Source organism: Pleurodeles waltl, chromosome 3_1 (assembly GCF_031143425.1).
Source record: "Pleurodeles waltl isolate 20211129_DDA chromosome 3_1, aPleWal1.hap1.20221129, whole genome shotgun sequence".
NCBI classification, from domain to species: Eukaryota; Metazoa; Chordata; class Amphibia; order Caudata; family Salamandridae; genus Pleurodeles; species Pleurodeles waltl.
In genome coordinates, this window is record NC_090440.1 from 1977890502 (window position 1) to 1977915977 (window position 25476).

Genomic DNA, 25476 nt, shown 5'->3' on the forward strand with positions numbered 1-25476 from the left:
GTGGAATCGGTCACGCTGTTGTTTTTCTGTCGGATAACCCATCCGCTGACTTGGCAGTCCCCCTGTTCTATTTAGATGCTGGTGGAACCATAGACGATAGACCACCTAAGTCCCGGCAACTCTGCCAGAACTTTACACCAGTGTCGACAGTGCCATAGGAAATAGTGGCTGGCGGCAGAACCCCAGCCAGTATTACTGCTGAGCCAATCATGATGTGCCTTCCTGCCAAGGCAACTGTGGCAGGGAAACCTCCACACTTGAATTGGAGGATTGGCAAGGATATGAGGTAAAAACCTACCTTTTTTCCCTTTTCCACTTCTGTTTTCAACTGGAAGCCAACAGGATAAGTCCTGTCATTGCTGCTGCCACTTGACCACAAAGAAAAACTCAAAGGTGAGCTTTCCATACTACTTGTTAAGATTGAACTGTCACCTAACATTAGCCCGGGACCCGTGCGTTTACATATATGACCTATCACACATTTTAAAATACTTATGTAATGCATATGTGTTCAAACTAGTTGTCTCAGAAATTTAACGAAACGCACCTCTATTTACACCTATTGATATTTTTTTTTGGGGTGTAAGTATTCATTATCATAATGAATGCTTGCAACAACATCTCAAAGTCCATCACTATTGTAAGCAATGTCAATGTCTGACCTTTACAATCAGACATGTCAATGAAATGTTGTATTTCCAGTTGTCAATGTGAGTCAGAACAAGTTTCTCACTGTTATGTGAATTCCATTCCATTCACACAGTGAATTGTACAGCAATAATGAATGTAGAACAAACTTGGTGAAAGTTGAACTCAAGTAATCATTCATGTAATAATGCTCTTATGTACATTATTTTGGCAAAGTAACACATATGTGACAGTGAACAATGTTTGGAAGATACCATTTCTCCTGGCTTTGTTGTCCTTCACCAGTCTCCTGTGTATAGTCCAGGGGCACCTGTTGGGCACATATCAGGCACTTCAAGGCTTTTACTTGGGAGGGGTGGGAGTAGGTGCAGTAGGGGTCAAGGCAAGGTAGTTTAAGACTTGGGTAGGAGAAATAAGGGTAAGAGCAGTGTGAGTGAATTGGCTTGATGAGGTAGAGGGAGCTGGAGTGGGTGATGTGATTGTGTGTATGTTTGGCAGTTGCACGTAGGTCTGTGTTTGTTGTGTATGTTTGGTTTTATGATGGTTTGCTGGTTTGTAATATTCTGGTGAATCTGGTTGTTTGGTTCTGGTTGGTATAGTGATGTGTGCAAGTGTGCTTCTGTGTGAGTGCTGGTTTAGATGCTTGTGTTGTTGTGGGGGTTGGTGTGGTTCTGGTGTATGTGGGTGTAGTGACAATAGTGTGTCTATTTGTGTGTTTGATTGTGTTACTTTATGTGCTTTCTGCAGGGAAATGTTGTGTTGTGGTGGAATGGCAAAGTATAATGGTATGAATGGAGTGTGTTATACAGTGTGGTATGCAGGTGGACACATATACATAGCCACAGTACATAAGGTGTGTGCTGCTGGCATCCATTCCATAGCCACAGGCATAGCAAAATGTTATACACTTCCAGCGACGGACTCCCTCAGTCAGGAAACCGCTGACAGAACAACGCTAGCACAACTAGCAATAACAATAAGGTTGATATCTCCAGTTTCGTTTCCATGGGTAGACATACAGGTTCAGGTTCATGTTTCTAACATCTGGACTCTCTTTGGCTCCTCAGTGTTTCATCTCAAATCCAGAAACTTCAGAATGGTGGTATGTCTAGTTGATGTATTTATGGGGCAATAAGAGCAACACCAGGTATCACAAGCTCTGGAGGTCGATCTTATTCAGAACATGGGGTTCATCATAAATATAGAAAAAACTAATTTGGTACCCACAAGAAAGATAGCTTTCCTATTTTTTTCTTTCGGTGGAGACAGAGAAAACAATGTTAAGGCTCCCTGAGTTAAAGTTAAAAGCAGCGAAAGAGGGAGTGGTAGGACTGTGGTCATCTTCAATTCAAGCAATATTCTTTTAGACAAAGGCCAAAGAAAGATAGAATGGTGGCTGGGCCACTTAAAAGCCTGGTACATGTACGCTATGTTCCCTATTTACCCAGATCTGCTGTTAGAGACAGATGCCAGTGAATGGAGATGGGATGCAAAGTGTTACACCTTTTCGACTGGGGCAGTGGTCATGGATGGGCTCTTCACTGAACATAAATTGTTTAGAATTTGTTGCAAGCTCCTTTACCATTCGAAAGTCCAGCAAAAGGAAGAGTGGAAGAGTGAAATGTGCAATACTTTTTCGCATAGACAATCAGATGGAGGCCAGGTATATCAACAAACATGGGGATGGAGTTAGTGAAGGCACTGTGGGAGTTCTGCTTCTAGCAAGGGATCTCTTTAAAGGCAGAATATCTTCCTAGGAAGGTCAATTTGGTTCAGATTGGCTCTTGCTGAGGCTTTACAACAGCATCGAGAGGAAGTTAGATGAACAGGTTTTCTAAGTTTTACAAGAAGTTTGGGGGCCTTTCAACTCAGCTCTTTTTGCCTCTGGGCTGACAAAACAGTTGAGGAAGTTCCTCACTGAAGACCGGATCCAGAAGCTGTGGCTGCGGATGCGTTTCTCCAGTCTACATTTTTCTTCCTTCTGCAATGGTTTTCAGGTGCCTGGCACGAAGTTTCAGACAGTCAGAGAGGGTGGTAGTGATATCACCATTATCAAGGAGTCAATCATGGTATCCGGGCTTACGAGATTGTCTGATGTTACTCTTAGTCTTCCCTCAGATTGTGAACAAGCCTTGGAAAGAATCACATTTCAGGCCTGGCAAGACAGACTGCATCTGGTGGCATGGAAACTTTCAGGGCATATGCAGATGTGCCAGGAATTTCAGAAATGATTTCATCATATATCCAGACCTCATGGACTGAAGCATTCACAAGGCATAAAAATCAATATGGGAAGCATGGAGTAGCTTGTGTGGGAAAATGGGTGAGAATCCTGTTTCAGTGGATGTTGCAGGAATTTTGAATTACCTGGTATCCTTGGCAGCTTCACAGATGTTTTTTATAGAATGATTAACAGCTACCCATAAGCTATTTGCTCAGAGCATGAGAGGGTGGATGGTAAGCAAGGAGGGGATTACCCCTTGGAATATAGACTAATGAAAAGATTGAGTTACAAAAATCCACATGAACCTAGGTATACAATTATGTGGGATGTGAACATGGCCCTAACTTTATTTGAGTCATAGGTGGATAATGATAGGTTATATTTTAAGTTATTGTCTGCTAAGCTGGTGAAATTATTATTCTATTTGATGCCATTCAGAAGGCTGACAGATGTTAGGGCGCTGGACAGTTATGTAATGAGATTTTCCGTGCATGGTGTACATTTCATTCTTGCAAGGCAACAAAACAGTTCCTCTACTTATGTGCACTTTCTGGAATTTCCTCTACATCCGAAATTGTGTGTGGTAGGATGCCTTAAGCAATATGGGGATGTAACTAAGGTGTTGAAGACGAAAGTCCCTCAGTTATTGATAACTTTTCATTAGTCTTTAATCCCCTGTGTCTTCCACTACGTGTAAGGGAGTTAGCAGGTGTGGTGCATTTCACTATGAACCACATTCGGCTAGAGGGTGCAATGACTTCTAAAAGCTTTCTGGGCCAGGGCTAGGTTAGAGGTTATCCTAAAAGCTGCAGGTTCATGTACGGTGTCAACTTTTAAGACATTGTATTGTAAACCAGTAGAACATACAGTGATGACAGTAGTGAATATGATTTAAACAAGCATAATAAAAGTGTCTGCCATGTAATCAAATTGCAGATTCTCCAAGCCAGTTGTAAAGTACAGTCTTGATGTTATTAAAGACAAGACGCAATATATGCTGTATATATTCTCACCATACTAATAGATTTTAATCTGTATTTTTTATCCTGTCTACAGTGGCGGTTGGTGGTGTGAAAATTGGTGAGGCACTACATACATTACATAGGTACATTACATACATTACACAAAACACATTACAATAAACAATGAAAAAAGAGAAAAATAAACTTTCACTTACCTTCTTCTGCAGCATGTTCTCCATGCTCGCCAGCCTCGGACTTCAGACTCCTCCGAGCACTAGGTGATATCATAAAGCCAACTACCTTTTCCAGTTCTGACGCTGCTCTCATGCTGTTAAGAGGCATGAGTGAAGTGTCTGGATTGGCTGGAGCAGGCTGGCCCAGTGCTCCTATAGGAACTGGAGCCCTGTGCCTGCTCTCCAAACCCGCTGTCTGAGACAGCTGGATTGTGAGGTTTGAATTGCTCATGTCGCTTTTGCCGTAGCGAGGTAGCCGGCCAAACCTACATGCGCACTTCAAACAAAGAGGGCACTCCTCATTGCTGACACACTGGTCCCGCCACCACACTCCGTTCGGCAGAGAGTACAAAATAAAATGGCAATAAAATCATGTTCTTACCATTTTATTTTCACTCTTTTTGCAGCAGATGGGGGTGGGGGGCAACGCTCCTCCGCTCATATGGAGGAACTACTGCTGCCTGTTTAGTGCCACACTTAATTGGTCAAGTAACGATCTGAACTCTCAAAGCCTGATTTGCAGATTGGGAGCTACTACTCAGATCTACAATCTCAGATGGAGAATGGACAGAGACAGAATGAGTTGATTTGGCGCAGTCTCTGATTTTTTCTACTATTTCTGTTGCTCATAATTGTGCACTGTCTGAACTTTAGGAGGCGCATCAAGAAAAGAGGTGAACAACAGGGTGATGGATATTGAAAATGTCACTTACCCAGTGTACATCTGTTCGTGGCATCAGTCGCAGTAGATTCGCATGTTCTGCAATAGCTCGCCATCTGGTGTTGGGCCGGAGTGTTACAAGTTGTTTTTCTTCGAAGAAGTCTTTCGAGTCACGGGACCGAGTGACTCCTCCTTTTGTCTCCATTGCGCATGGGCGTCGACTCCATCTTCGATTGTTTTTCCCCGCAGAGGGTGAGGTAGGAGTTGAATTGTAGTAATAGTGCCCATGCAATGGAGTGACTAAGTATGCACCTATTTAAGGTTGAGATGATACATATATAAATAATTGAAGGTAACTTCCAAACTGCTACAGGCTCCCGGGGAGGCGGGTGGGCACATGCGAATCTACTGCGACTGATGCCACGAACAGATGTACACTGGGTAAGTGACATTTTCAGTTCGATGGCATCTGTCGCTGTAGATACGCATGTTCTGCAATAGACTAGTAAGCAGTTATTTCCCCAAAAGCGGTGGATCAGCCTGTAGGAGTGGAAGTAGTCTGAAATAATGTCCTTAATACAGCTTGACCTACTGTGGCTTGTTGTGCGGATAACACGTCTACACAGTAGTGCTTGGTGAATGTGTGAGGCGTAGACCATGTGGCTGCCTTACATATTTCTTGCATTGGGATGTTTCCTAGAAAGGCCATGGTAGCACCTTTCTTTCTGGTTGAGTGTGCCCTTGGTGTAATGGGCAGCTGTCGTTTAGCTTTAAGGTAGCAGATTTGGATGCATTTAACTATCCATCTGGCTATACCTTGTTTTGAAATTGGGTTTCCTGCATGAGGTTTTTGAAATGCAATAAAGAGTTGTTTAGTCTTTCTGATGTTCTTTGTTCTGTCAATGTAATACATTAATGCTCTTTTGACATCTAATGTATGTAGTGCCCTTTCAGCTACGGTATCTGGCTGTGGAAAGAACACTGGAAGTTCCACTGTTTGATTTAGATGGAACGGTGAAATAACCTTTGGCAAAAATTTAGGATTGGTCCTTAGGACGACTTTATTTTTGTGTAGTTGTATAAAAGGTTCCTGTATAGTAAACGCCTGAATCTCGCTTACTCTTCTCAGGGAAGTAATGGCGATGAGAAATGCCACCTTCCAGGTTAGGAACTGTATGTCGCAGGAGTGCATGGGTTCAAAAGGTGGACCCATAAGTCTAGTTAGGACAACATTTAGGTTCCATGAAGGAACAGGTAGTGTTCTTGGTGGTATAATTCTCCTAAGGCCCTCCATGAATGCTTTAATGACTGGTATTTTATATAGGGAAGTTGAATAGGTAGTCTGCAGGTATGCAGATATTGCTGCAAGGTGAATCTTAATGGAAGAGAAAGCTAGGTTAGATTTTTGTAAGTGAAGCAAGTAACCCACTACATGTTCTGGAGTTGTGTGTAATGGTTGTATTTGATTAATATGGCAGTAGCAAACAAACCTCTTCCATTTACTTGCATAGCAGTGCCTGGTGGATGGCCTTCTTGCTTGTTTTATGACTTCCATACATTCTTGGGTAAGTTGTAAGTGTCCGAATTCTAGGATTTCAGGAGCCAGATTGCTAGATTCAGCGATGCTGGATCTGGGTGTCTGATCTTTTGGTTGTGCTGTGTCAACAGATCTGGCCTGTTGGGCAATTTGATGCAGGGTACCACTGATAGGTCTAGCAGCGTTGTGTACCAGGGTTGCCTTGCCCAAGTTGGTGCTATCAATATGAGTTTGAGTTTGCTTTGACTGAGTTTGTTTACCAGGTAAGGAAGGAGAGGGAGAGGAGGAAAAGCGTAAGCAAATATCCCTGACCAGTTCATCCATAGGGCATTGCCTTGGGATTGTTTGTGTGGGTATCTGGATGCGAAGTTTTGGCATTTTGCGTTCTCCCTTGTCGCAAACAAGTCTATCTGAGGTGTTCCCCAGAGTTTGAAATAAGTGTTCAGTATTTGGGGGTGAATTTCCCATTCGTGGACCTGTTGGTGATCTCGAGAGAGATTGTCTGCGAGTTGATTTTGTATCCCTGGTATAAACTGTGCAATTAGGCGAATTTGGTTGTGAATTGCCCAATGCCAAATTTTTTGTGCTAGCAGGCTTAACTGCGTGGAGTGCGTCCCTCCCTGCTTGTTTAGATAATACATTGTTGTCATGTTGTCTGTTTTGACGAGAATGTATTTGTGAACTATTATTGGTTGGAAAGCTTTTAGTGCTTGAAAAACTGCTAGAAGTTCTAGGTGATTGATATGCAGTTTTGTTTTATGTACGTTCCATTGTCCTTGTATGCTGTGTTGATTGAGGTGTGCTCCCCACCCTGTCATGGAAGCATCTGTTGTTATTACGTATTGTGGCACTGGGTCTTGGAAAGGCCGCCCCTTGTTTAAATTTATGTTGTTCCACCACAGAAGCGAGAGGTAAGTTTGGCGGTCTATTAACACCAGATCTAGAAGGTGACCCTGTGCTTGAGACCACTGTGATGCTAGGCATTGTTGTAAGGGCCTCATGTGCAGTCTTGCGTTTGGGACAATGGCTATGCATGATGACATCATGCCTAGGAGTTGTAATACCATCTTTGCCTGTATCTTTTGTGTTGGATACATGCGTTGTATGATGGTGTTGAAATTTTGAATTCTTTGTGGACTTGGAGTGGCTACTCCTTTTGATGTGTTTATTATGGCTCCCAGGTATTGTTGTACCTTGCGTGGCAGAATTTTGGATTTTGTGAAATTGACGGTGAACCCGAGTTTGAAGAGGGTTTGTATGATGTGATTTGTGTGATTTGAGCACTGTATGAACGAATGGGCCTTGATTAGCCAGTCGTCCAAATATGGGAACACATGTATTTGCTGCCTTCTTATGTGTGCAGCGACTACCGCTAGACATTTGGTAAAGACTCTTGGTGCGGTTGTTAATCCGAAAGGCAGTACCTTGAATTGGTAATGTATTCCTTTGAATACAAACCTTAGGTATTTCCTGTGCGATGGGTGTATTGGTATATGGAAATAAGCATCCTTGAGGTCTAAAGTTGCCATGTAGTCGTGCAGTTTTAGCAATGGCAATACTTCTTGTAGTGTGACCATGTGGAAGTGGTCTGATTTGATGAAAGTGTTCACTACTCTGAGGTCTAGGATTGGTCTCAGCGTTTTGTCCTTCTTTGGTATCAGAAAGTACAGTGAGTAAACTCCTGTGTTTATTTGTGTGTTTGGCACTAATTCGATTGCATTCTTTTGCAATAGTGCCTGCACTTCTATCTCCAGGAGATTGGAATGGTGTGTTGTTAAATTTTGTGCTTTTGGTGGTATGTTTGGAGGGAATTGTAGAAATTCTATGCAATAACCATGTTGGATAATTGCTAGAACCCAAGTGTCTGTAGTGATTTCCTCTCATGCTTTGTAATAATGACCTATTCTTCCCCCCACTGGTGTTGTGTGGAGGGGGTGAGTGACATGTGAGTCATTGTTTAGTAGTAGGGGTTTTGGGGCTTTGAAATCTCCCTCTATTTCTAGGGTATTGCCCTCCTCTATATTGTCCCCGAAAACCTCCTCTATACTGTCCCTGGTAAGTGGACGGTGTTGCTTGTGAGGTGCTGGCTTGTGTGCTTTGACCCCGAAACCCCCCTCGAAAGGGCGTTTTACGGAATGTGCTGTAATTCCCTCTGCTCTGCGGGGAGTAGAGTGCGCCCATGGCTTTGGCAGTGTCTGTATCTTTTTTGAGTTTCTCAATCGCTGTGTCCACTTCTGGACCGAACAGTTCTTTTTCATTAAAAGGCATATTGAGAACTGCTTGTTGAATCTCTGGTTTAAATCCAGACGTTCGGAGCCATGCATGCCTTCTGATAGTTACAGATGTATTAATTGTCCGTGCAGCTGTATCTGCAGCGTCCATGGAGGAACGTATCTGGTTGTTGGAGATGGTCTGTCCCTCCTCAACCACTTGTTTTGCCCTATTTTGGAAGTCTTTGGGCAGATGTTCAATGAGATGTTGCATCTCGTCCCAGTGGGCTCTGTCATAGCGCGCAAGTAGTGCCTGGGAGTTCGCGATGCGCCACTGGTTTGCAGCTTGTGCTGCGACTCTCTTACCAGCTGCATCGAACTTGCGGCTTTCTTTATCTGGGGGTGGTGCATCTCCAGATGTGTGAGAGTTGGCCCTTTTCCTAGCTGCTCCTACAACAACAGAGTCTGGTGGCAGCTGTGTTGTGATGAAAACCGGGTCCGTAGGAGGCGGCTTATACTTTTTTTTTTTCCACCCTTGGTGTGATTGCCCTACTTTTGACCGGGTCCTTAAATATGTCTTTTGCGTGCCGGAGCATACCAGGGAGCATAGGCAGGCTTTGGTAGGAGCTGTGGGTGGAGGAGAGTGTGTTGAACAAGAAATCATCCTCGACCTGTTCTGAGTGGAGGCTTACGTTGTGAAATTGTGCTGCTCTAGCCACCACCTGAGAGTACGCGGTGCTGTCTTCTGGTGGAGATGGTTTTGTAGGGTATGCCTCTGGGCTGTTATCTGACACTGGGGCGTCGTATAGGTCCCATGCGTCCTGATCTTGGTCACCCTGGCTCATGGTGGTGTGAGCTGGGGAGTGTGATGGCGTTTGTGCTGGTGAAACGTTAATCACGGGCGGAGGAGAGGGTGGTGGTGTAACTCTTTTCACCACTTTTGGTTGTGGTGCTTGTTCCGTCTGGAACTCCAACCTTCTCTTTCTCCTAATGGGGGGAAGGGTGCTTATTTTTCCTGTTCCCTGCTGAATGAAGATACGCTTTTGTGTATGGTTCATATCAGTTGCTTGTAGCTCTTCCTCAAACCTATGCTTTTGCATTTGGGAGGTTAGCGAGTGCTCTTCTGTATAAGAGCCTGAAGCTGGGTCTGCGTGTTTTTTCGGCTCCGAGGTGACTTTTTTCCTTTTCGGGGCCGAAACCTCTCGACGTCGATCTGTTTCGGTGCCGCTGTCTCGGCGTCGAGACGTGTCCACACCGGCATCTCGGTGTCGAGGCTTGTCTCCAGCACTTTCTCGGTCCCGAGAAGGCTGCGTGCCGGTGTCTCGACCGGAGTCGGACGATCTTGGCACTGTTTGGGCCTTTTTCGGTGCCGACGGTCGGTCACCGAATTTATGGGTCGAGCCATGGCCTGGTGGCAGTGGCGTCCCCTGGGCCTTGTAAATGTTTCTTTGTGTGGTTTTCGACGTCTTACTCACGGTTTGTGTATCGTCGAATCCTCCGGAGTCTGAGTCTTGGATCGAGAAGGTACCTTCCTCTTCTTGTTCCTCGAACTCCCGTTGGGCTGTCGGTGCGGACGCCATTTGAAGTCTTCTGGCTCGACGGTCTCGGAGTGTTTTTCGGGACCGGAACGCACGACAGGCCTCGCAGGTGTCTTCGCTGTGCTCAGGTGACAGGCACAGGTTGCAGACCAAGTGTTGGTCTGTGTAGGGGTATTTATTGTGGCATTTGGGGCAGAAACGGAACGGGGTCCGTTCCATCGGCGTTCTTCAGCACGCGGTCGGGCCGACCAGGCCCCCGACGGAGGATCGAAAAACTACCCCGAAGGGCACCGGAGCTCTTCGATCTTCGATGCGGTGTGGAATCTAAGTACGCCGATCCCGAACGCAACAATACCGACGAAAATCTTCCGAAATTAACTATTTTTTCCGTTCCGAAACTCGGAGCGACAGGAACACGTCCGAACCCGATGGCGGAAAAAAAACAATCGAAGATGGAGTCGACGCCCATGCGCAATGGAGACAAAAGGAGGAGTCACTCGGTCCCGTGACTCGAAAGACTTCTTCGAAGAAAAACAACTTGTAACACTCCGGCCCAACACCAGATGGCGAGCTATTGCAGAACATGCGTATCTACAGCGACAGATGCCATCGAACACTGTGTTCCTCATTGAGGGTTGATTTTGCCATTTCCTGTGGGAGAGATACATTATGGTATATGCAGTACTTTAAATGGTTGTGAAGTAAACAGAAAAAAAGAAACTGCATAAAACATTTCTTTGAGACAATCATTTGATTGTTATGCACACAAATAAGGCATGTGTGAAGACCTGTTGTAAGATTAGAAACATTTTAACGTCGTGCATCATAACTATCACAGTGTATCAGCAATAATGTGCACAACATAAGTCATGGCTAATGTTGTTTATACATAACGCTTGGTAGAGATTATATGAAGGGCAGGCAGTGGTCCTTAACCTGTGGTCTGGCGACCCCTACACAGGAGATCTACGACTGCTTGGAAAGTTAAATTACATTGATAGGTTATTATGTTGCATACAATAAAGTAGTAAACTGTGAAATTAAACATTTTAAAGTGTTCAGTAAATGTGAAGGAATTTGAATTTGAGGCAAAAGTAAAGGATAAGGGCATCAAAGAGAATATAGTATGGACTATGGGTTGTCTCAGTTAAAGTTAAAAACGCCTGTTCCGATTAAAATTTCGATTTTGTTTTTATATTGGTAATATTTCATAATTTGTGTGCTTGCTTGATAAATGCTTGTTTCTATACCTTTATGCGTTGATTTGTGGCAGGAACAGCCTGGATCATCAAAATTGCTTTGGCTGGGGTCTCCAGGTTCTGATAATGACTGGACGGGGGTCCGCAGATTCCAATAATGATTTAGTGGGGATCCCTGGATTCCAGTACTGATTAAGAAGGCTCCATAGCACCCAAAAGGTTAAGAACCACGAGGATGTAGCATTCTCTCTTGCTTATGAGAGACAAAACCCTGAGCATGTTGTAACCTAACACATCAGCGATTAATTACCTTTATTTGTCTGCACTATTTGTATACTGTTTGCTATGCACATATTCCTGTATGTGGTTTGCAGTCTCCCTCTACACGAGCATTGTATTTATCCTTGTGTGAGTTTTTTAATGAGACTTTGTCCTCATATTTCTTCTGTTAAACTTTTATTATGTAAGAGTCCTGAAGACCTCCAAGTACCCCTAAATCCAACAATTTCTAGCGAAGTGTTGTGTGCAATAAAGCACGGGTGGTCAGGTCCTTAAACATTGCTGGATCTGTGACCTAAACGAGTGCCGAAACAAGTTGAGCCCCTTTAAGTGGTACATTTAACTTAGATAAAGTATTAAGATCCAGTAAGAAATGAAGATCAAATAACTGTTCAAAAGATACACATGCAGTAGATGTGAAAAAAAATCTGGCCTGGGGAATACCTCTATATGTCTAGTACACAAAAGGGTAAAGCCAACACAGCGCCTGAAAAGCAAAAGTCATATGTGTGTATTACATAAGTGGAGTTATTTGTTATAGCCCTCAGGGCACAAAGGGTGTCCAGACCTAGATTTTGCTATGTGTTACGTATCGTGTGGATGAAGCCCAGAGGCGTGACAGTGTATTCTCTCATATGTGATACCAGTGCCATGTCTAGAGGTCGGAATTTTTTTTAGGTTCAAGAACTGAAGTAGAGCTCAGTGGCCCCATCCCAGTACTGTCATGTAGGGCCGTTCTCATTTCATGACCATACAATCTTCGTCCCTGTTCCCGAGATTACAAGATCAAGTATCCTCTTCATACCCACGCGTTTACAAGGCCGTACAGAGAATGCATCTTTGTACACAAAACATGACCTGTTTCTCTTAAAGAAACACCATGCCTCCTTGTTGTTTCTGTAATACAGTGTCTCCCCTGGCAGTTGATGTATTACTATGAAGAGCCTAAACAGCGTCACAATCTAAAAATGCGGTATCACATTTTAGAAATTATCATTTAGCGTTCACAGGGGCTCTTGGTTTTCACCTCTCGTTATCAGTGCGGCTAAATGTTTATTGACTTTATGAGAAACCCAGGTACCTGATTTTGTAGATATCTGGCCTGCAACTGGAACAAGAAGGAGGCCTGAAAATAAAAATAAGTTTCAAAATTACTCGGTCTTCACTTTTAATTTCCAAGCACTCTGAGGAAATTGCTTCAGGAGGAGACCTGATCTAGATCCTTGAGTTAATGTTTTGGTAGGATCCTGTGGCAGATTTTTTAACATTTTTAATTCGTTTACCACATTCTATTGAGACGCTATTAACAGCAGATATTCTTAATTTTTTGGAAAGATTACAAAACATATTGAAACCCTGCTCCACGTTTTATGATTTTTCGGAAAAAAGTTACATTCCTTGTCTTGTGTGGAAGTATTGTTTAAGATGCTGAGAGTCATGTGCTGTTCGTTTTGCTTATGGTTATTTTGGAACGGTCTGGTGACACAGATGGAATAATAAAAAATTAATGCAAATCACAAGAAAATAGCCTCTTCTTATGCCACGCCCTTCTTTCAGAGAAATTGTATCTGTAATGAGGACTGTAACACAGAATCTGAATGAAGGGATCCTCTTATGAAAAGACAACAATCTAGTTCCCTTTATCTAATCCTGCCTCGCCAATAGCCATGGCCAATGGTGGAGCAGCCCCATTTCTCTTTCCTCCATGGCATCTTTTTTACACCAGAGGAATAGCTGCCTTTGACATGTAGGGGGAGAATGATGTTTTTGATCCGGGACCTGCAAAAATGTCTGATACGCTTGTGTCTGGTTGGGTTTGAAGGCAGTTGATTTCAACATATTGCCTTTTCAACAACAGCCTTAAGGCATGGAGCAGGGTTTTCCTGAAAAGCAGATTGTACAAACAAAAGAAACCCAATACTCTACGCCCACACAATAACAAACTAAATTGCGGCTTGTTTCTGACATACTTACAGGCAGAGCAGGAAGAAATATCATAACGTATAACTGGGTTAACCTACAACAAAAATAGACAAGAACAATTCACTAGGTTTGGCTGGAAAGAAACATTCAAGTATCACCGATAAAATAATTACACAGTTGCTTTTTTATCCCTCCCACAGGGCTTGCATCTTCAAATTGTTTGTGCTTATATACAACTTTAGGTAACAGGTATTGTGATATTGTTCCAGTCCTCGAAATATCATAAAAATTTTGTTTAGGACTTTCTAAAAGAAAAACCTGCACCTTGAAACAGAGATAAACTTCCAGAAAATAGCAACTATCACAAACTGCAAACAGATATAAGAAACTATGTGTACTTAAATTAATACAAAACTCTAAACTCACCTAAATAGCAAGCAAAAATAAGCCAATACAAAGTCAACCTCTAAAAAGTACCAACAAATTAACATTTAAACAGAAAATTTCTATTTTTTATCATCCAACAGACAAGAATGGACCTATTCCACCTCAGAATACCCCAACGGAAAAGCTGCAAAACCATGTGAAACATCTAAACAGAACATACATGTAGGTATACAAAATAGAAGTAGTTGCATATTTCTACATGTAAATAACTAATGTACAACATTTTAAATATTCAATATATTTTTACAATTACACTACTTTCAGATACAGTGACAGAAGCTGCATAGTAAATCACTTTGCAGAAAGGAAAGCAGTTACTAAATCACATGGGCCACACCTAAGCCAAGAAAGCGCATCAACAAAAAAAATTAAATGGAAAAGTACTAAATACTATTTTAATAGATTCTATGGCAGAGCACCTACAAAAGATGCTGTTTTCATATGAGAGCACAACTATCCCCCCAATTGTCACTCACAGAATCAGAAGTAAGGGAAATACTGCAGGATATAGGAGAGGCAAGCACCAGCTCGCAGGAACCCACAAGCAAAATCCTAAAAGTTATACTACTTAAAGTCCCCAAACACATCACAGGACAACCAGCACATATCCCCACTTTAAAACAATTAATTGCATGAACCAAAAATCCACCAGCAATACCCCACCTGTCCCTAGAAGACACCAAGACATACACATACCTGAGCATTTAACTATGACACATGGGGCCAGATTTAAAGAAAATGGCGCAGCGCAGTGCTGCACCAAAATTGGCAGCGCTGCGCCACTTTAGAAACGCAGGGATGTGCAGTATTTAAGGGAATACGGCGCACCCCTGCTTTTCCCCCCTGCGCTGGCACTAAATTTAGCTACCAGGGCCAACGAAGGCATCCTTGCACCATCGAGTAAGGATGTCTGTGTTGAGGGGTGTGATTGTTTATGTGCGGGAAGGTGTCTCTTCCTGCACATAGACAATCACTAATGGCGCTTTGGCACTCCTGTGTGTGTTCCACAATGCAGTACACACAGATGTGCCAAAGCGTCATTTTTAAATGATTGTTTATATGTAGGAAGGAACACCTTCCCGCACATAAACAATAATTTCTGTCATTTTGCTTTTTCTATGCGTGCAGCAGAATGGAGCACGCATAGAAAAAGCAAAAAACAAGGAGGAATAAAAGTATTCATCCTCGTCGTGCCCTGCTGACGCCACCGCTGGGGGTGGCGTTAGATTTTGGCGCTCCCTCAGGTTTACGAGATTTGATAAATCTGAGGCAGCGTCAAAATGCAATGGGTGTTGCTGTAGCACACCCACAGCAACACCCATTGCACGCCCCTTCCTCGCACAGTGCTGTGTGGAAAGGGGCTGTATTTACAAAATGGCGCTTAGCTACAAAATGTGGCTTAAAGCCACCTTGTAAATACGGTGATGTGCTTAGAGCCACAGGAGCATCACAAAAAAGTGACGCTCCTGTGGCGCTAGGGGCCTATAAATACGGCCCATGATGAGGAACCTCTTCTTTTGCACGACACCTAAATAATGAAAAACACATCCTGATATTAACTATAGCAGATAACCTACTAAAAATAAGAGAATGTGAAATGTGAATGATGGATGGAGCCTTCAAAATGTGTCCCAAACAATTCACTCACATATACCCCATACATGGTAAATATCAAAACAGAAATGTCCCTTTTGTATATGTTCTACTACCAAATAAACATAGCAACACTTACTATGACCTAGTAAATCTTATCAAACATTAAACAAATAATTACTACCCCCAAAAAATAATCATAGAGTTTAAGCAAGTCATGATTCAAACCATTCTAATAATTTTCCTCCACATAGCTAAAAAAGGCTGTTACTTTCATTTTAATCAAAGTATATGGAGGTACCTCCAAAAATCTGCACTAAGGGGCCAATTATGAGTTGATAATCGAGCTGGCGGCAATGCTGCTGCATGCAGGATGCACCAGCACCCTCGTAATGTGCACTATCTGCATAGCAGACAGTTCGCATTGTAAGGGTGCTGGGCAGGAAGACCCCTGCACTGCCCATGCCTCCCTGTGGCCCCTTGAAACTGTTCTCCGCCAACCTTTTCATGGTGGTGGTACTGCCATGAAAAGTCTGGCAGAGAACCAGGTCGTAATCAGCATGGCGGCGCTGAGTTCCGCGCCGCCCTGGCTAATTCCAACCTGTACTACTCTCAGCCCATCAAGAACATTGTTTAGTGGTCCAACCGCCAAACTCTTAATTTGGCAGTCAGACTGCCACACCGGTGGCGGCACAACCACCACTGCGAGTCTGGCGGTCTGTTGACTGCCAAACTCGTAATGGGGCACTAAGTATAGAATAATCTATAGACAGCCAATTTGCCTTTGAAATAAACAAATGATGGTACTAGCCTATGTACCTGGCAGAGAGGTAGCCAACCTCTACAGTTTACTAATAGAAAGCCTTTCTACCCACAAAATGAAGACAAACGTACCCCCCTCCCTTAATGGACTATTTTGAAGACACTTGGGTTGGCAGACTGATACACAGAGCCCAACCAAAATTCCCCAAACCATGGTGGAATGTCAATGACAGCGCAGTGGCACAGGAAACCAAAACAAACAACGCAGTGGAAGGATGGTACAATGCACATTAGTGAGAACCCAACCCACATTATACAAATTTGTAGCAGCATTACAAAAGGAGTAAAGATACCAACAACTAAGAATGAAGCACTCTGTTAGCCCAATTTCTCCTAAATTAATAAACAAACCAAAAGAACATACAGTATGCAACAATTTGAAGTCAAACTCTTCATAAATAACGAAGGCATACATTACTTAGAAATTTTAGTCAAAACCATATTATAAAACAAAGAGTAACCTACTAAAATCCTAAAAAACTACGACAATTTATAAACCACTATACCAAATATCTTTTTAATTTTAAATTGTAACTATAATAATTACATCAGTCCAAAAATTAATTAAAATTCCAATGCTAATGAAGACTAATATAATAAAAGTATATATACATTATTTGAAATCAAATGTAACCATCACTAGCCAAGAAAGCAAATAACAATCCATCCATCAATCCATCACATAAATTACTTACAATACATAAACCAAACAATTTCACATATCAAACAATATTAACACAAACATTATAAAATTACATTTCACATCTAAAAGAAAATTAAATAAATAAAACTTTTCTGTAGCTGTAGATATTTTTCTGTATCCACATATCAAAAAAAAGTACTCCAACATAAATAGGAAAAATATTGTCCAAATAGCCCAAAAAATGCAAAAATTAAGCGAATCCAATAGAAATCCCTTGAAGGAATCCAAAGTATCTAGAAACCATAAAAAAAAACAAAAGTGCTATAAAAAAATTAACATTCCAGTTAAACTGAAAAAAACTTTGGTTTATTATAAACTAAATATTATTTCCTTAAAAATAAAGTTAGGGCCTGATTACGAGTTTAGGGGTCCATCGACTGCCATGGCGATGGCCGTCCGACTGCCATCGGCTTGGCGGTCGGAACACTGGATTATGATGCATGCGGTTCCATAGAGGAAAGACCGCTGCGGTCCCGCCGTCACCGCCAAGGAGTGCAGACCACCGCATTGGTAAGACAGACCAACATAGTCAGTGCTTCTGGCGGACACATTATGAAAATGTCGACCGCCAACTTGACTGTAATGGTCCAACCACCATGTTCCAGAAGGTGGAATTAGAGAGTATAAAGGAAGGAACTCAATTGCAGGCAGCATCACACATACTGTGCTGCCATGGAGCTCATCACACATGTGCTGCGGCTGCTGATCAGGGATGGAGCCCAAAATCCACGCCACCGTGGACGCAACTGAGGGTAAGAACACATACCTACTAAATCATGAAGCTCAACAACAGATTGTTGCACGGTCATCCACTTTATATCAGGGTTACTCTATGGGGACCAAGTACACTTGTCATTGTATCCCAGGTCAGAGTCATTCACAATGAATGACACTTCACGGCTATTAAACACCCCCTTTGGGCAGGTCACTTACACTGTACCACCACACTCCACAAAAACACACATCTGCTCATCTTAGGCAGAGGGACAGTGAAGTGTGCAGAACCCTGCGTTACACAACAGCAACACCGCATCAACATCACATCTACCAATTCAACTGACACCCTCACATTGCTCACATGCCATGGACTGTTATCAGATTGAAGACACATATGTAAGGATGTGTCACAGAACATAAATGTCCCTCCCATGAAACATCCCTGTAATGGATCCACACATATCACCCACATTTCAACACAATGGAAGATCAATGGGATGCACAATATTTTGTGGGACAAATATACTAAGCTCACAATGCAAACAATACCTGCACAATAGGGATGGGGGGCACCAGGAGCACTCCTGGAAGGATGCCTCCTTGGGACACATTTCACTTTGCACATGCCCTAAAACACCATTTGCACAGGAACTGGCCCTTCATGTAGCTCAGGGACAAACAATAGTAGAGCCAAGTTACATACCTATCTGCATAATGTGTAAATGCAAGTCAAGAAAGCAAATACATCAGCAACAGCATGGGCCATACATCTAGAAGAAATAGCTGCAAGGTACACATATCAAAATGTACACATAGTCAGTCAGATGTAAAGGACGGTAGCTCAATTGAACACCTTCCATCTGTGGACATACTAAACTCTAGGTCCAACACATGGGACAAATTTACAGTTTATATCAGGGAAACAATTCTAATACCATACATGCTGACATTGGCTAATCCAAGATGATGAAATACTTACCATGCAATGACACCCCAATTGGATTAACTAACACATAACCATACAATGAACATCTACCCTAGTCCTGGGTGACACCAGCACTGTCCACAAAGTCATATTTTGCAAACAACAGCAAATGGATCAGTAATTAGGGTGAAACACACACAACTGTAGGCCTACAACACAAGTTACTCAGGAACAACAAAATGGTAGAAATGTAATGGCAGAACATAAGTGTATTATTAACACCAAATTATGTAGATCAAAGGCCATTGGCCAGTCCATATTAGTCACAGTACGGTGCCCAACCTTGACCTCAGTCACTGCCACGGAACCTCTATAGGAAGGGGCATCACGTGGGCCTGCAGGGACCTCAGGGATCATGCTTGGGTGGGGTATGGTCAGATTTGGGGCGGGTGAGTTTGGGAGGGGGGGCTTTTTCTTCTGAGGGGTGGGCTTCTTCTTTGAGGGGAGGGGTATGGGTACTTGCAGGGGGCAGGTGTGACGGGGAGGACTTCGATGTGGAAAGGATGGGTTGGGATGTGAGCGGGGGCCTCATGGGTTTGGGAGGGGTAGAGGGAACAGGGCAAGCTCAAAAGGTCAAGCTCAAAAAGGAAACTTTCCTTGGGAAAATTAGTAGGGTCATCAGAAGGGTCTGGGGATTTGGAGGTTGAGGGAGTGGTGGTTTTGTCTGTGGGTGTTGATGTCTTTGGTGTGTGCATGTGTGAGGTATGCTTGTGTTTGGGTGGTGTCTTTTGCATGCGTGAGTGTGAGCATCTGCGTCTCGTAGGGGCTGTGAGGTGGAGGTACTGGTTTATAAGGGAGTGGTGGATGAGTGTGTGTCTGTGGGTATGGTAGATGCCGTGGGTGTGTCTGTGTGTGTTAGGATTGTGTCTGTGGGTATTGCGAATGTGGTGGATGTGTCTGTGTGTGTTGGGGTGGTGTCTGGTGGTATGGGTGATGTGGTGGATGTGTCTGTGGGTGTTGTGGTAGTGGCTTGGCATACGTTGTTTGAGATGTGTGGGCCTGCGGGTGGTGAGGTGATGTCGGGGTGTATGGAGGTGTGGTGGATATTGGATATGTCACTGGTTGTTGTGGTGGTGTCTGTGGGGATGGCGGTTGTGGTGTTTAGGTTGATGTGGGTGTATGTGGAAATGGTGGCTGTTGTGGTGTCTGTGGGTGACTGTTGCTCAAAAGGTCAAGCTAAAAAAGGAAACTTTCCTTGGGAAAATTAGCAGGGTCATCAGAAGGGTCTGGGGATTTGGAGGTTGAGGGAGTGGTGGTTTTGTCTGTGGGTGTTGATGTCTTTGGTGTGTGCATGTGTGAGGTATGCTTGTGTTTGGGTGGTGTCTTTTGCATGCGTGAGTGTGAGCATCTGCGTCTCGTAGGGGCTGTGAGGTGGAGGTACTGGTTTATAAGGGAGTGGTGGATGAGTGTGTGTCTGTGGGTATGGTAGATGCCGTGGGTGTGTCTGTGTGTGATGGGATTGTGTCTGTGGGTATTGCGAATGTGGTGGATGTGTCTGTGTGTGTTGGGGTGGTGTCCGGTGGTATGGGTGATGTGGTGGATGTGTCTGTGGGTGTTGTGGTAGTGGCTTGGCATACGTTGTTTGAGATGTGTGGGCCTGTGGGTGGTGAGGTGATGTCGGAGTGTATGGAGGTGTGGTGAATATGTCACTGGTTGTTGTGGTGGTGTCTGTGGGGATGGCGGTTGTGGTGTTTAGGTTGATGTGGGTGTATGTGGAAATGGTGGCTGTTGTGGTGTCTGTGGGTGACTGTTGCGTGCCTGCATGCCGCTGGGTCTGTGTGCTGCTTGTGTGTGTTGAGGTGGGTGCATGCAGATGTGTCTATGTGCTGGAGACATATGGGGGAATAGAGAATTTGGATTGAGAAGAGGGAGGTGGTGGGGGGAAAGACTGTGGGGGGTGGATGGCTGCTGTCCATGAGGAGGCCAGAGCCTGAAAAGATCTCTGTAGGCCAGACATGTCACTATGAATGCCTTTCAGGCACGCATTTGTATGCTGAAGTTGGCTTGTCAAACCCTGAATGGAATTCACAATGGCAGTCCTCAGGAAGTCAATAGCCTCCTCACTCAGGGCGGCAGGGGTAACAGGGGCTGTGGTTGGGGTGCCTGGAGCGATGGAGACGCCCACCCTCTTGGGTGAACAGGCAAGGTCAACTGGGTGGGGAGCAACAGGGAGGGTGACAATATATTTGGGGGTAGCACTGGGGATGGCAGACAAGGATGGTACAGGAGCAGGTCCTAATGGGTCCGCCACCACTAGGGAGTGCCCACTGGAGGTAGAATAAAAAGATGACATGGTTGATCCTGTGTCCTCTATGGTACTCCCCAAACCCTCCAGGCCACTGGGTCTCTCCGTGTCGGTGGTGTCATGACTGGAGGTACCATGGCCAGATGCTTCACCACTTGGTTCCTCCCTGTCTCCTTCGCTTGCCTAGGATGATGCTGCAAATACAAAGAGAAATATTCTCACCACATGTTCCTGATCACACTTGAACAACAGCCGTTATTAGCAAATATTACCATGGCATCAAGTAGGCCCCAGCAACAAACTACATCTAAGTGGCTCCTACATGTATCACACCATATACATACATGCCACATGAACTTTCAACAGTTGCTCACAGGAAAATCAGATTCTCAGACAACTCCAATTGCATGGGTGAAGTTGTACAATACAGTAACCATTGAACAAGTAGGAGGCCTCATCACCTTTAATGGTTTGCCTCATGGAGCATACCTCAGTTACCTGTTGTCATACAATAGTAGGCCAATGCCAAGTTCGTTACCACAGATCCCACTCAAGGTCATGCATACATCTATTTGTCACAATGACAATACCACAACAATAGGAAATGATGGTCCCAAATCCTGCCATGTTGCTGATAGATGTACAGTAGCCTGAAGCAGGTGACATGGAAATTCGGATGTCATACTGGAAACAAATCAACAATGCACACTTTATAGTGTGTAAATTGTCCTAATCAAGTCATGGATGTTGTACTAATGTTGCTAAGTTATATTACACATCTGGCATGGAAATGTACACTGTAGACAAAATGTGCAAATTGTCAGGGAGATATGTCTCTAAAATCCACAACACAATGAATCAGCTGGCCCCAGGGAAATCACCTCTACTGTATGGCACCCCCCTTACAATGACATACTCTGATTGCATCAGTAGAAGCCAATAGTCCTTTGAATGATGGAGAGGCCTAGGGATTCTCAGGTACTTGTAGAAGGCCCACAACATGTTACCCAAAGGGAAGCCACATCACTGTCTCAGTTTTGGTCCTGGAAGCCCAGGTGTCCATGGATGAATGGTTGTACCCAACTACATATGATTCCCACATAACAGCAAGTCACTCCATGATGCATGCCAACAATGAGATAACTAACCTTCCCCATTTCACATATGCTAAGCACTTTGCTACATGATGCCACATCAATGGCATGGAAATGCATATTGTGGGAAAAAAACGTCGTCCTACCTGTCATGTTCCTCATTGCTACTGCAGCTGTACATGATAAAATGACATGCAATGATGGGTAAGGGTATGTGAAAGCCACCAATCAATGGTGACACACCCTTGTCTGTGGCACCACATGAAATGTAGCCCCATCACATATGTCCAATTCCAAACAATGTTGGCATGCACATATACATGAGGGAATACAGAAATCATCCCATGAACACAGGTAGACCATGCATGAAACAGCATATTTTGTCAAAAGTGAAAGGAACACATGCTAACATGTAGGCACAAGGAATGCTGACCACAGTAATGTCACACAAATCATGTCAATAGACCTTCCTCACTTAACAAAGGGGAAGTACTGATCGGTAGTTGCACCCTAAGAACAATGTATGCTCCGTCACATGTATGATGGCTACCTTTACATGACAGACAGTAGTGACTGACACTGAAGACAAATGGCCTCTGGGGGAAGATGCACATTTACTCACTAGAGCAGACACGTGGCAGAGGACAATGATCCATCACTTTATTTTGTTTGAGATGTAACAGTGAGGAGTAGTAAACTGTTGCATACAATTTAGACCCACTACAACAACCAACATTACTTGATTGATCACTGTACACAGCCATGTGTTGGCCCTGGACAGCAAATTGTTTGGGACTGGACTGTACTAAGTTGTGTCCTAGGGCCTGGGCTAATAGACAAGGCATATCAGTATGCACCACATTTCATACCTACACAAACAGTTACTTATCTTGTGTGCACATGGCTCATCCCCAATCTTCAGGGAGAGATTTCAAAATCTAAAACATTAACTTGGCTAAGTGACAGGCAGGAATATGCCCTGTACTCACCCACTTGTGGCTGCTGTGCTCCCCTCAAATACCCATCAAGCTCTGGGTAGGCCACCATCAGAATGAAGGCCATTAGGCAGGTCATGCTCTGAGATGCGTCCCGCCCACTTTGGGAGAACAGCCCCAGCTGAACCTCAGCGATTTTCCAGGCCCAGCGTCTCAGGTCCTCCCACCTTATCAGACAGTGGGAGCTCTGCCAGCTATGGACCCCCAGGGTCCGTGCCCCGCTGGTGATGGCTCTCCAAATCCCCTTCTTCTGATGGGCATTTACCTGGATGGATGCAAGAGAAATCAAAAGATTACAAACACATTTTTGGCACAAATAGTTGAGTCACACATATGTCAGAAACAGCAAGCACAAAATGAGCAATTTGTCAACACACCACAAGTGTAAAGCCCACATGCTGATATGTACAGGAACATCACTACACACTTTTGGAGACTAACCCACTACCCTGCTCATGGCCTACAATAACTAAGCAAGCCTACTAACATCAGGTAGCCCATGCTCCAGCAACATGTCCTTTGATGTGAGCCACAATGAAACACTATACTCCAATGTGGCTTCTGAAGGGTACACTTCTTAGGCCTGAGTGGACAAATACATTCACAGTCTGCAACACTGACTCAATGCATTCAGTCCTTACAGGCAACTACCATAGCACAGACTTCACCCTAAGGCTTGAGTGACAATGAAAGGGCTGGCATGGTGGCTACGGAAAGTCTCTTGCCTGTGCATGTGTGGACATATGGTCTACCAAATGCCGACTCATGACACCTCAGGGTGGGTTTCTGTGGTATGTACCTGTACCACAGAGCACACCATTGAACATATGTGGCAAACCTACAGAGATGGCATCCAACATACAAAGGCATGTTTGGTTCAATTTCTTCTATGTAACCAAGCTACTGAGTCACGTCATGGCCTCCCCGGAATCTACACACTATTTACATGGTGGGTTTGTCAATTGTTCAGTACGACTGTACTGGACAAACATGACTTATGTGAAGGTGAAAACAGAGCTGTGGGAGTAAGGGACCTATCTTGAGTCAAAGACATTCTGACAGTGATGCAAAATGCACATATGGACTAGTTTATGGATTTACCTCAGTACCCGTGCCAAATTTAGTCAATGGACTGAGGCATTCAGGGCAGGTTTTGCAACTAGAGCCTCATACTGGCCACATGACAGGATCTTTAGGTCTACAGGGAGTAGGCACAGTTGCATAGCCACAGTGACTCTCCCACAGCCTGGACTATGTCCCATACTGTGAGATACATTTGACAGGTGGTGGTCCCTGCAGGCTGAGCATACAGAACCTACATGACACTCACATTTCCCCCACTTCCACGCATGACAGTACAGCATGTGGCCATCAGCAATGTGGCTTGTTTGGCAACCTGAAGGGCACAGTGAGTCATGATATGCCTTCCAGACAACTGTTTGGCAAGGACAGATGTGGAGTGAAAGATCTGTGGCGCAATACACATTGTTTACAAGAGCCTCAAATGACTCAGACAAGATGCATTCACAGTTCATGTTGTCTTGCACATGCATGTTGTCTACCATTTACAATAATCATAAACAAAGAAATGTCATTGTATGTCAGTAAACTTTACTTGCCTAGTTATGTGCATCCAACACAAGGAGGATCTAGGACCTCTAAAAACATCACACAACAAATAGGAATGTCCCACAGCCTGGACTATGTCTCATACTGTGAGATACATTTGACAGGCCGTGGTCTCTGCAGGCTGTGCATACAGAACCTTCATGACACTCACATTTCCCCCACTTCCATGCATGACAGTACATCATGTGGCCATCAGCAATGTGGCTTGTGTGGCAACCTGAAGGGCACAGCGAGTCATGATATGCCTTCCAGACAACAGTTTGGCAAGGCCAGATGTGGAGTGAAACATCGGTGGCGCAATACACACTGTTTACAAGAGCCTCAAATGACTCAGACAAGATGCATACACAGCTCATCCTGTCATGCACATGCATGTTTTCTAACATTTACAACCATCATAAACAAAGAAATGTCATTGTATGGCAGTAAAGTTTACTTCCCTAGTTATGTGCATCAAACACAATGAGGATCCAGGACCTCTAAAAACATCACACAACACATAGGAATGTCCACAACATATAGTACTGGTCCCTAAACCCTGCACCATGTACAGCCTATTGATGCCACACAGACTGCAACAACAGGCACACAAGAATCCCAACTGTCACACAGCGGCACATTGTAGTAGCCTGTGAGGAAGGAAGGAAGGTGTTGAACAGAGTCCATTATGCCCATGAGGTACCATACAGGGGAAGGACCTTGTTAAAAAGCCTCTCAAGCTCCTCTGAAGAGAAGGCATGGGCCCTTTCACCTACCTGACATGGCATGATTGCTCTGAGAGGCAGCACACAGCAGCTGAAGTGGTGGAGGTGTTGCTGGATGGCAGTGTCAG

General features: G+C 44.0%; 1 protein-coding gene across 1 annotated transcript in view; it reads right to left on the reverse strand.

Annotated features, from left to right (window-relative positions):
* LOC138285878 (multidrug and toxin extrusion protein 1-like) overlaps positions 1 to 25476 on the reverse strand; it is a 679999-nt gene that overhangs the window by 293940 nt on the left and 360583 nt on the right. The window contains exons 5-6 of the mRNA XM_069226370.1: positions 13466 to 13508; positions 12573 to 12617 (exon numbers count right to left, since the gene is read on the reverse strand). Coding sequence (XP_069082471.1) covers positions 12573 to 12617; positions 13466 to 13508 — 88 coding nt within the window. The remainder of the gene's footprint in view (positions 1 to 12572; positions 12618 to 13465; positions 13509 to 25476) is intronic.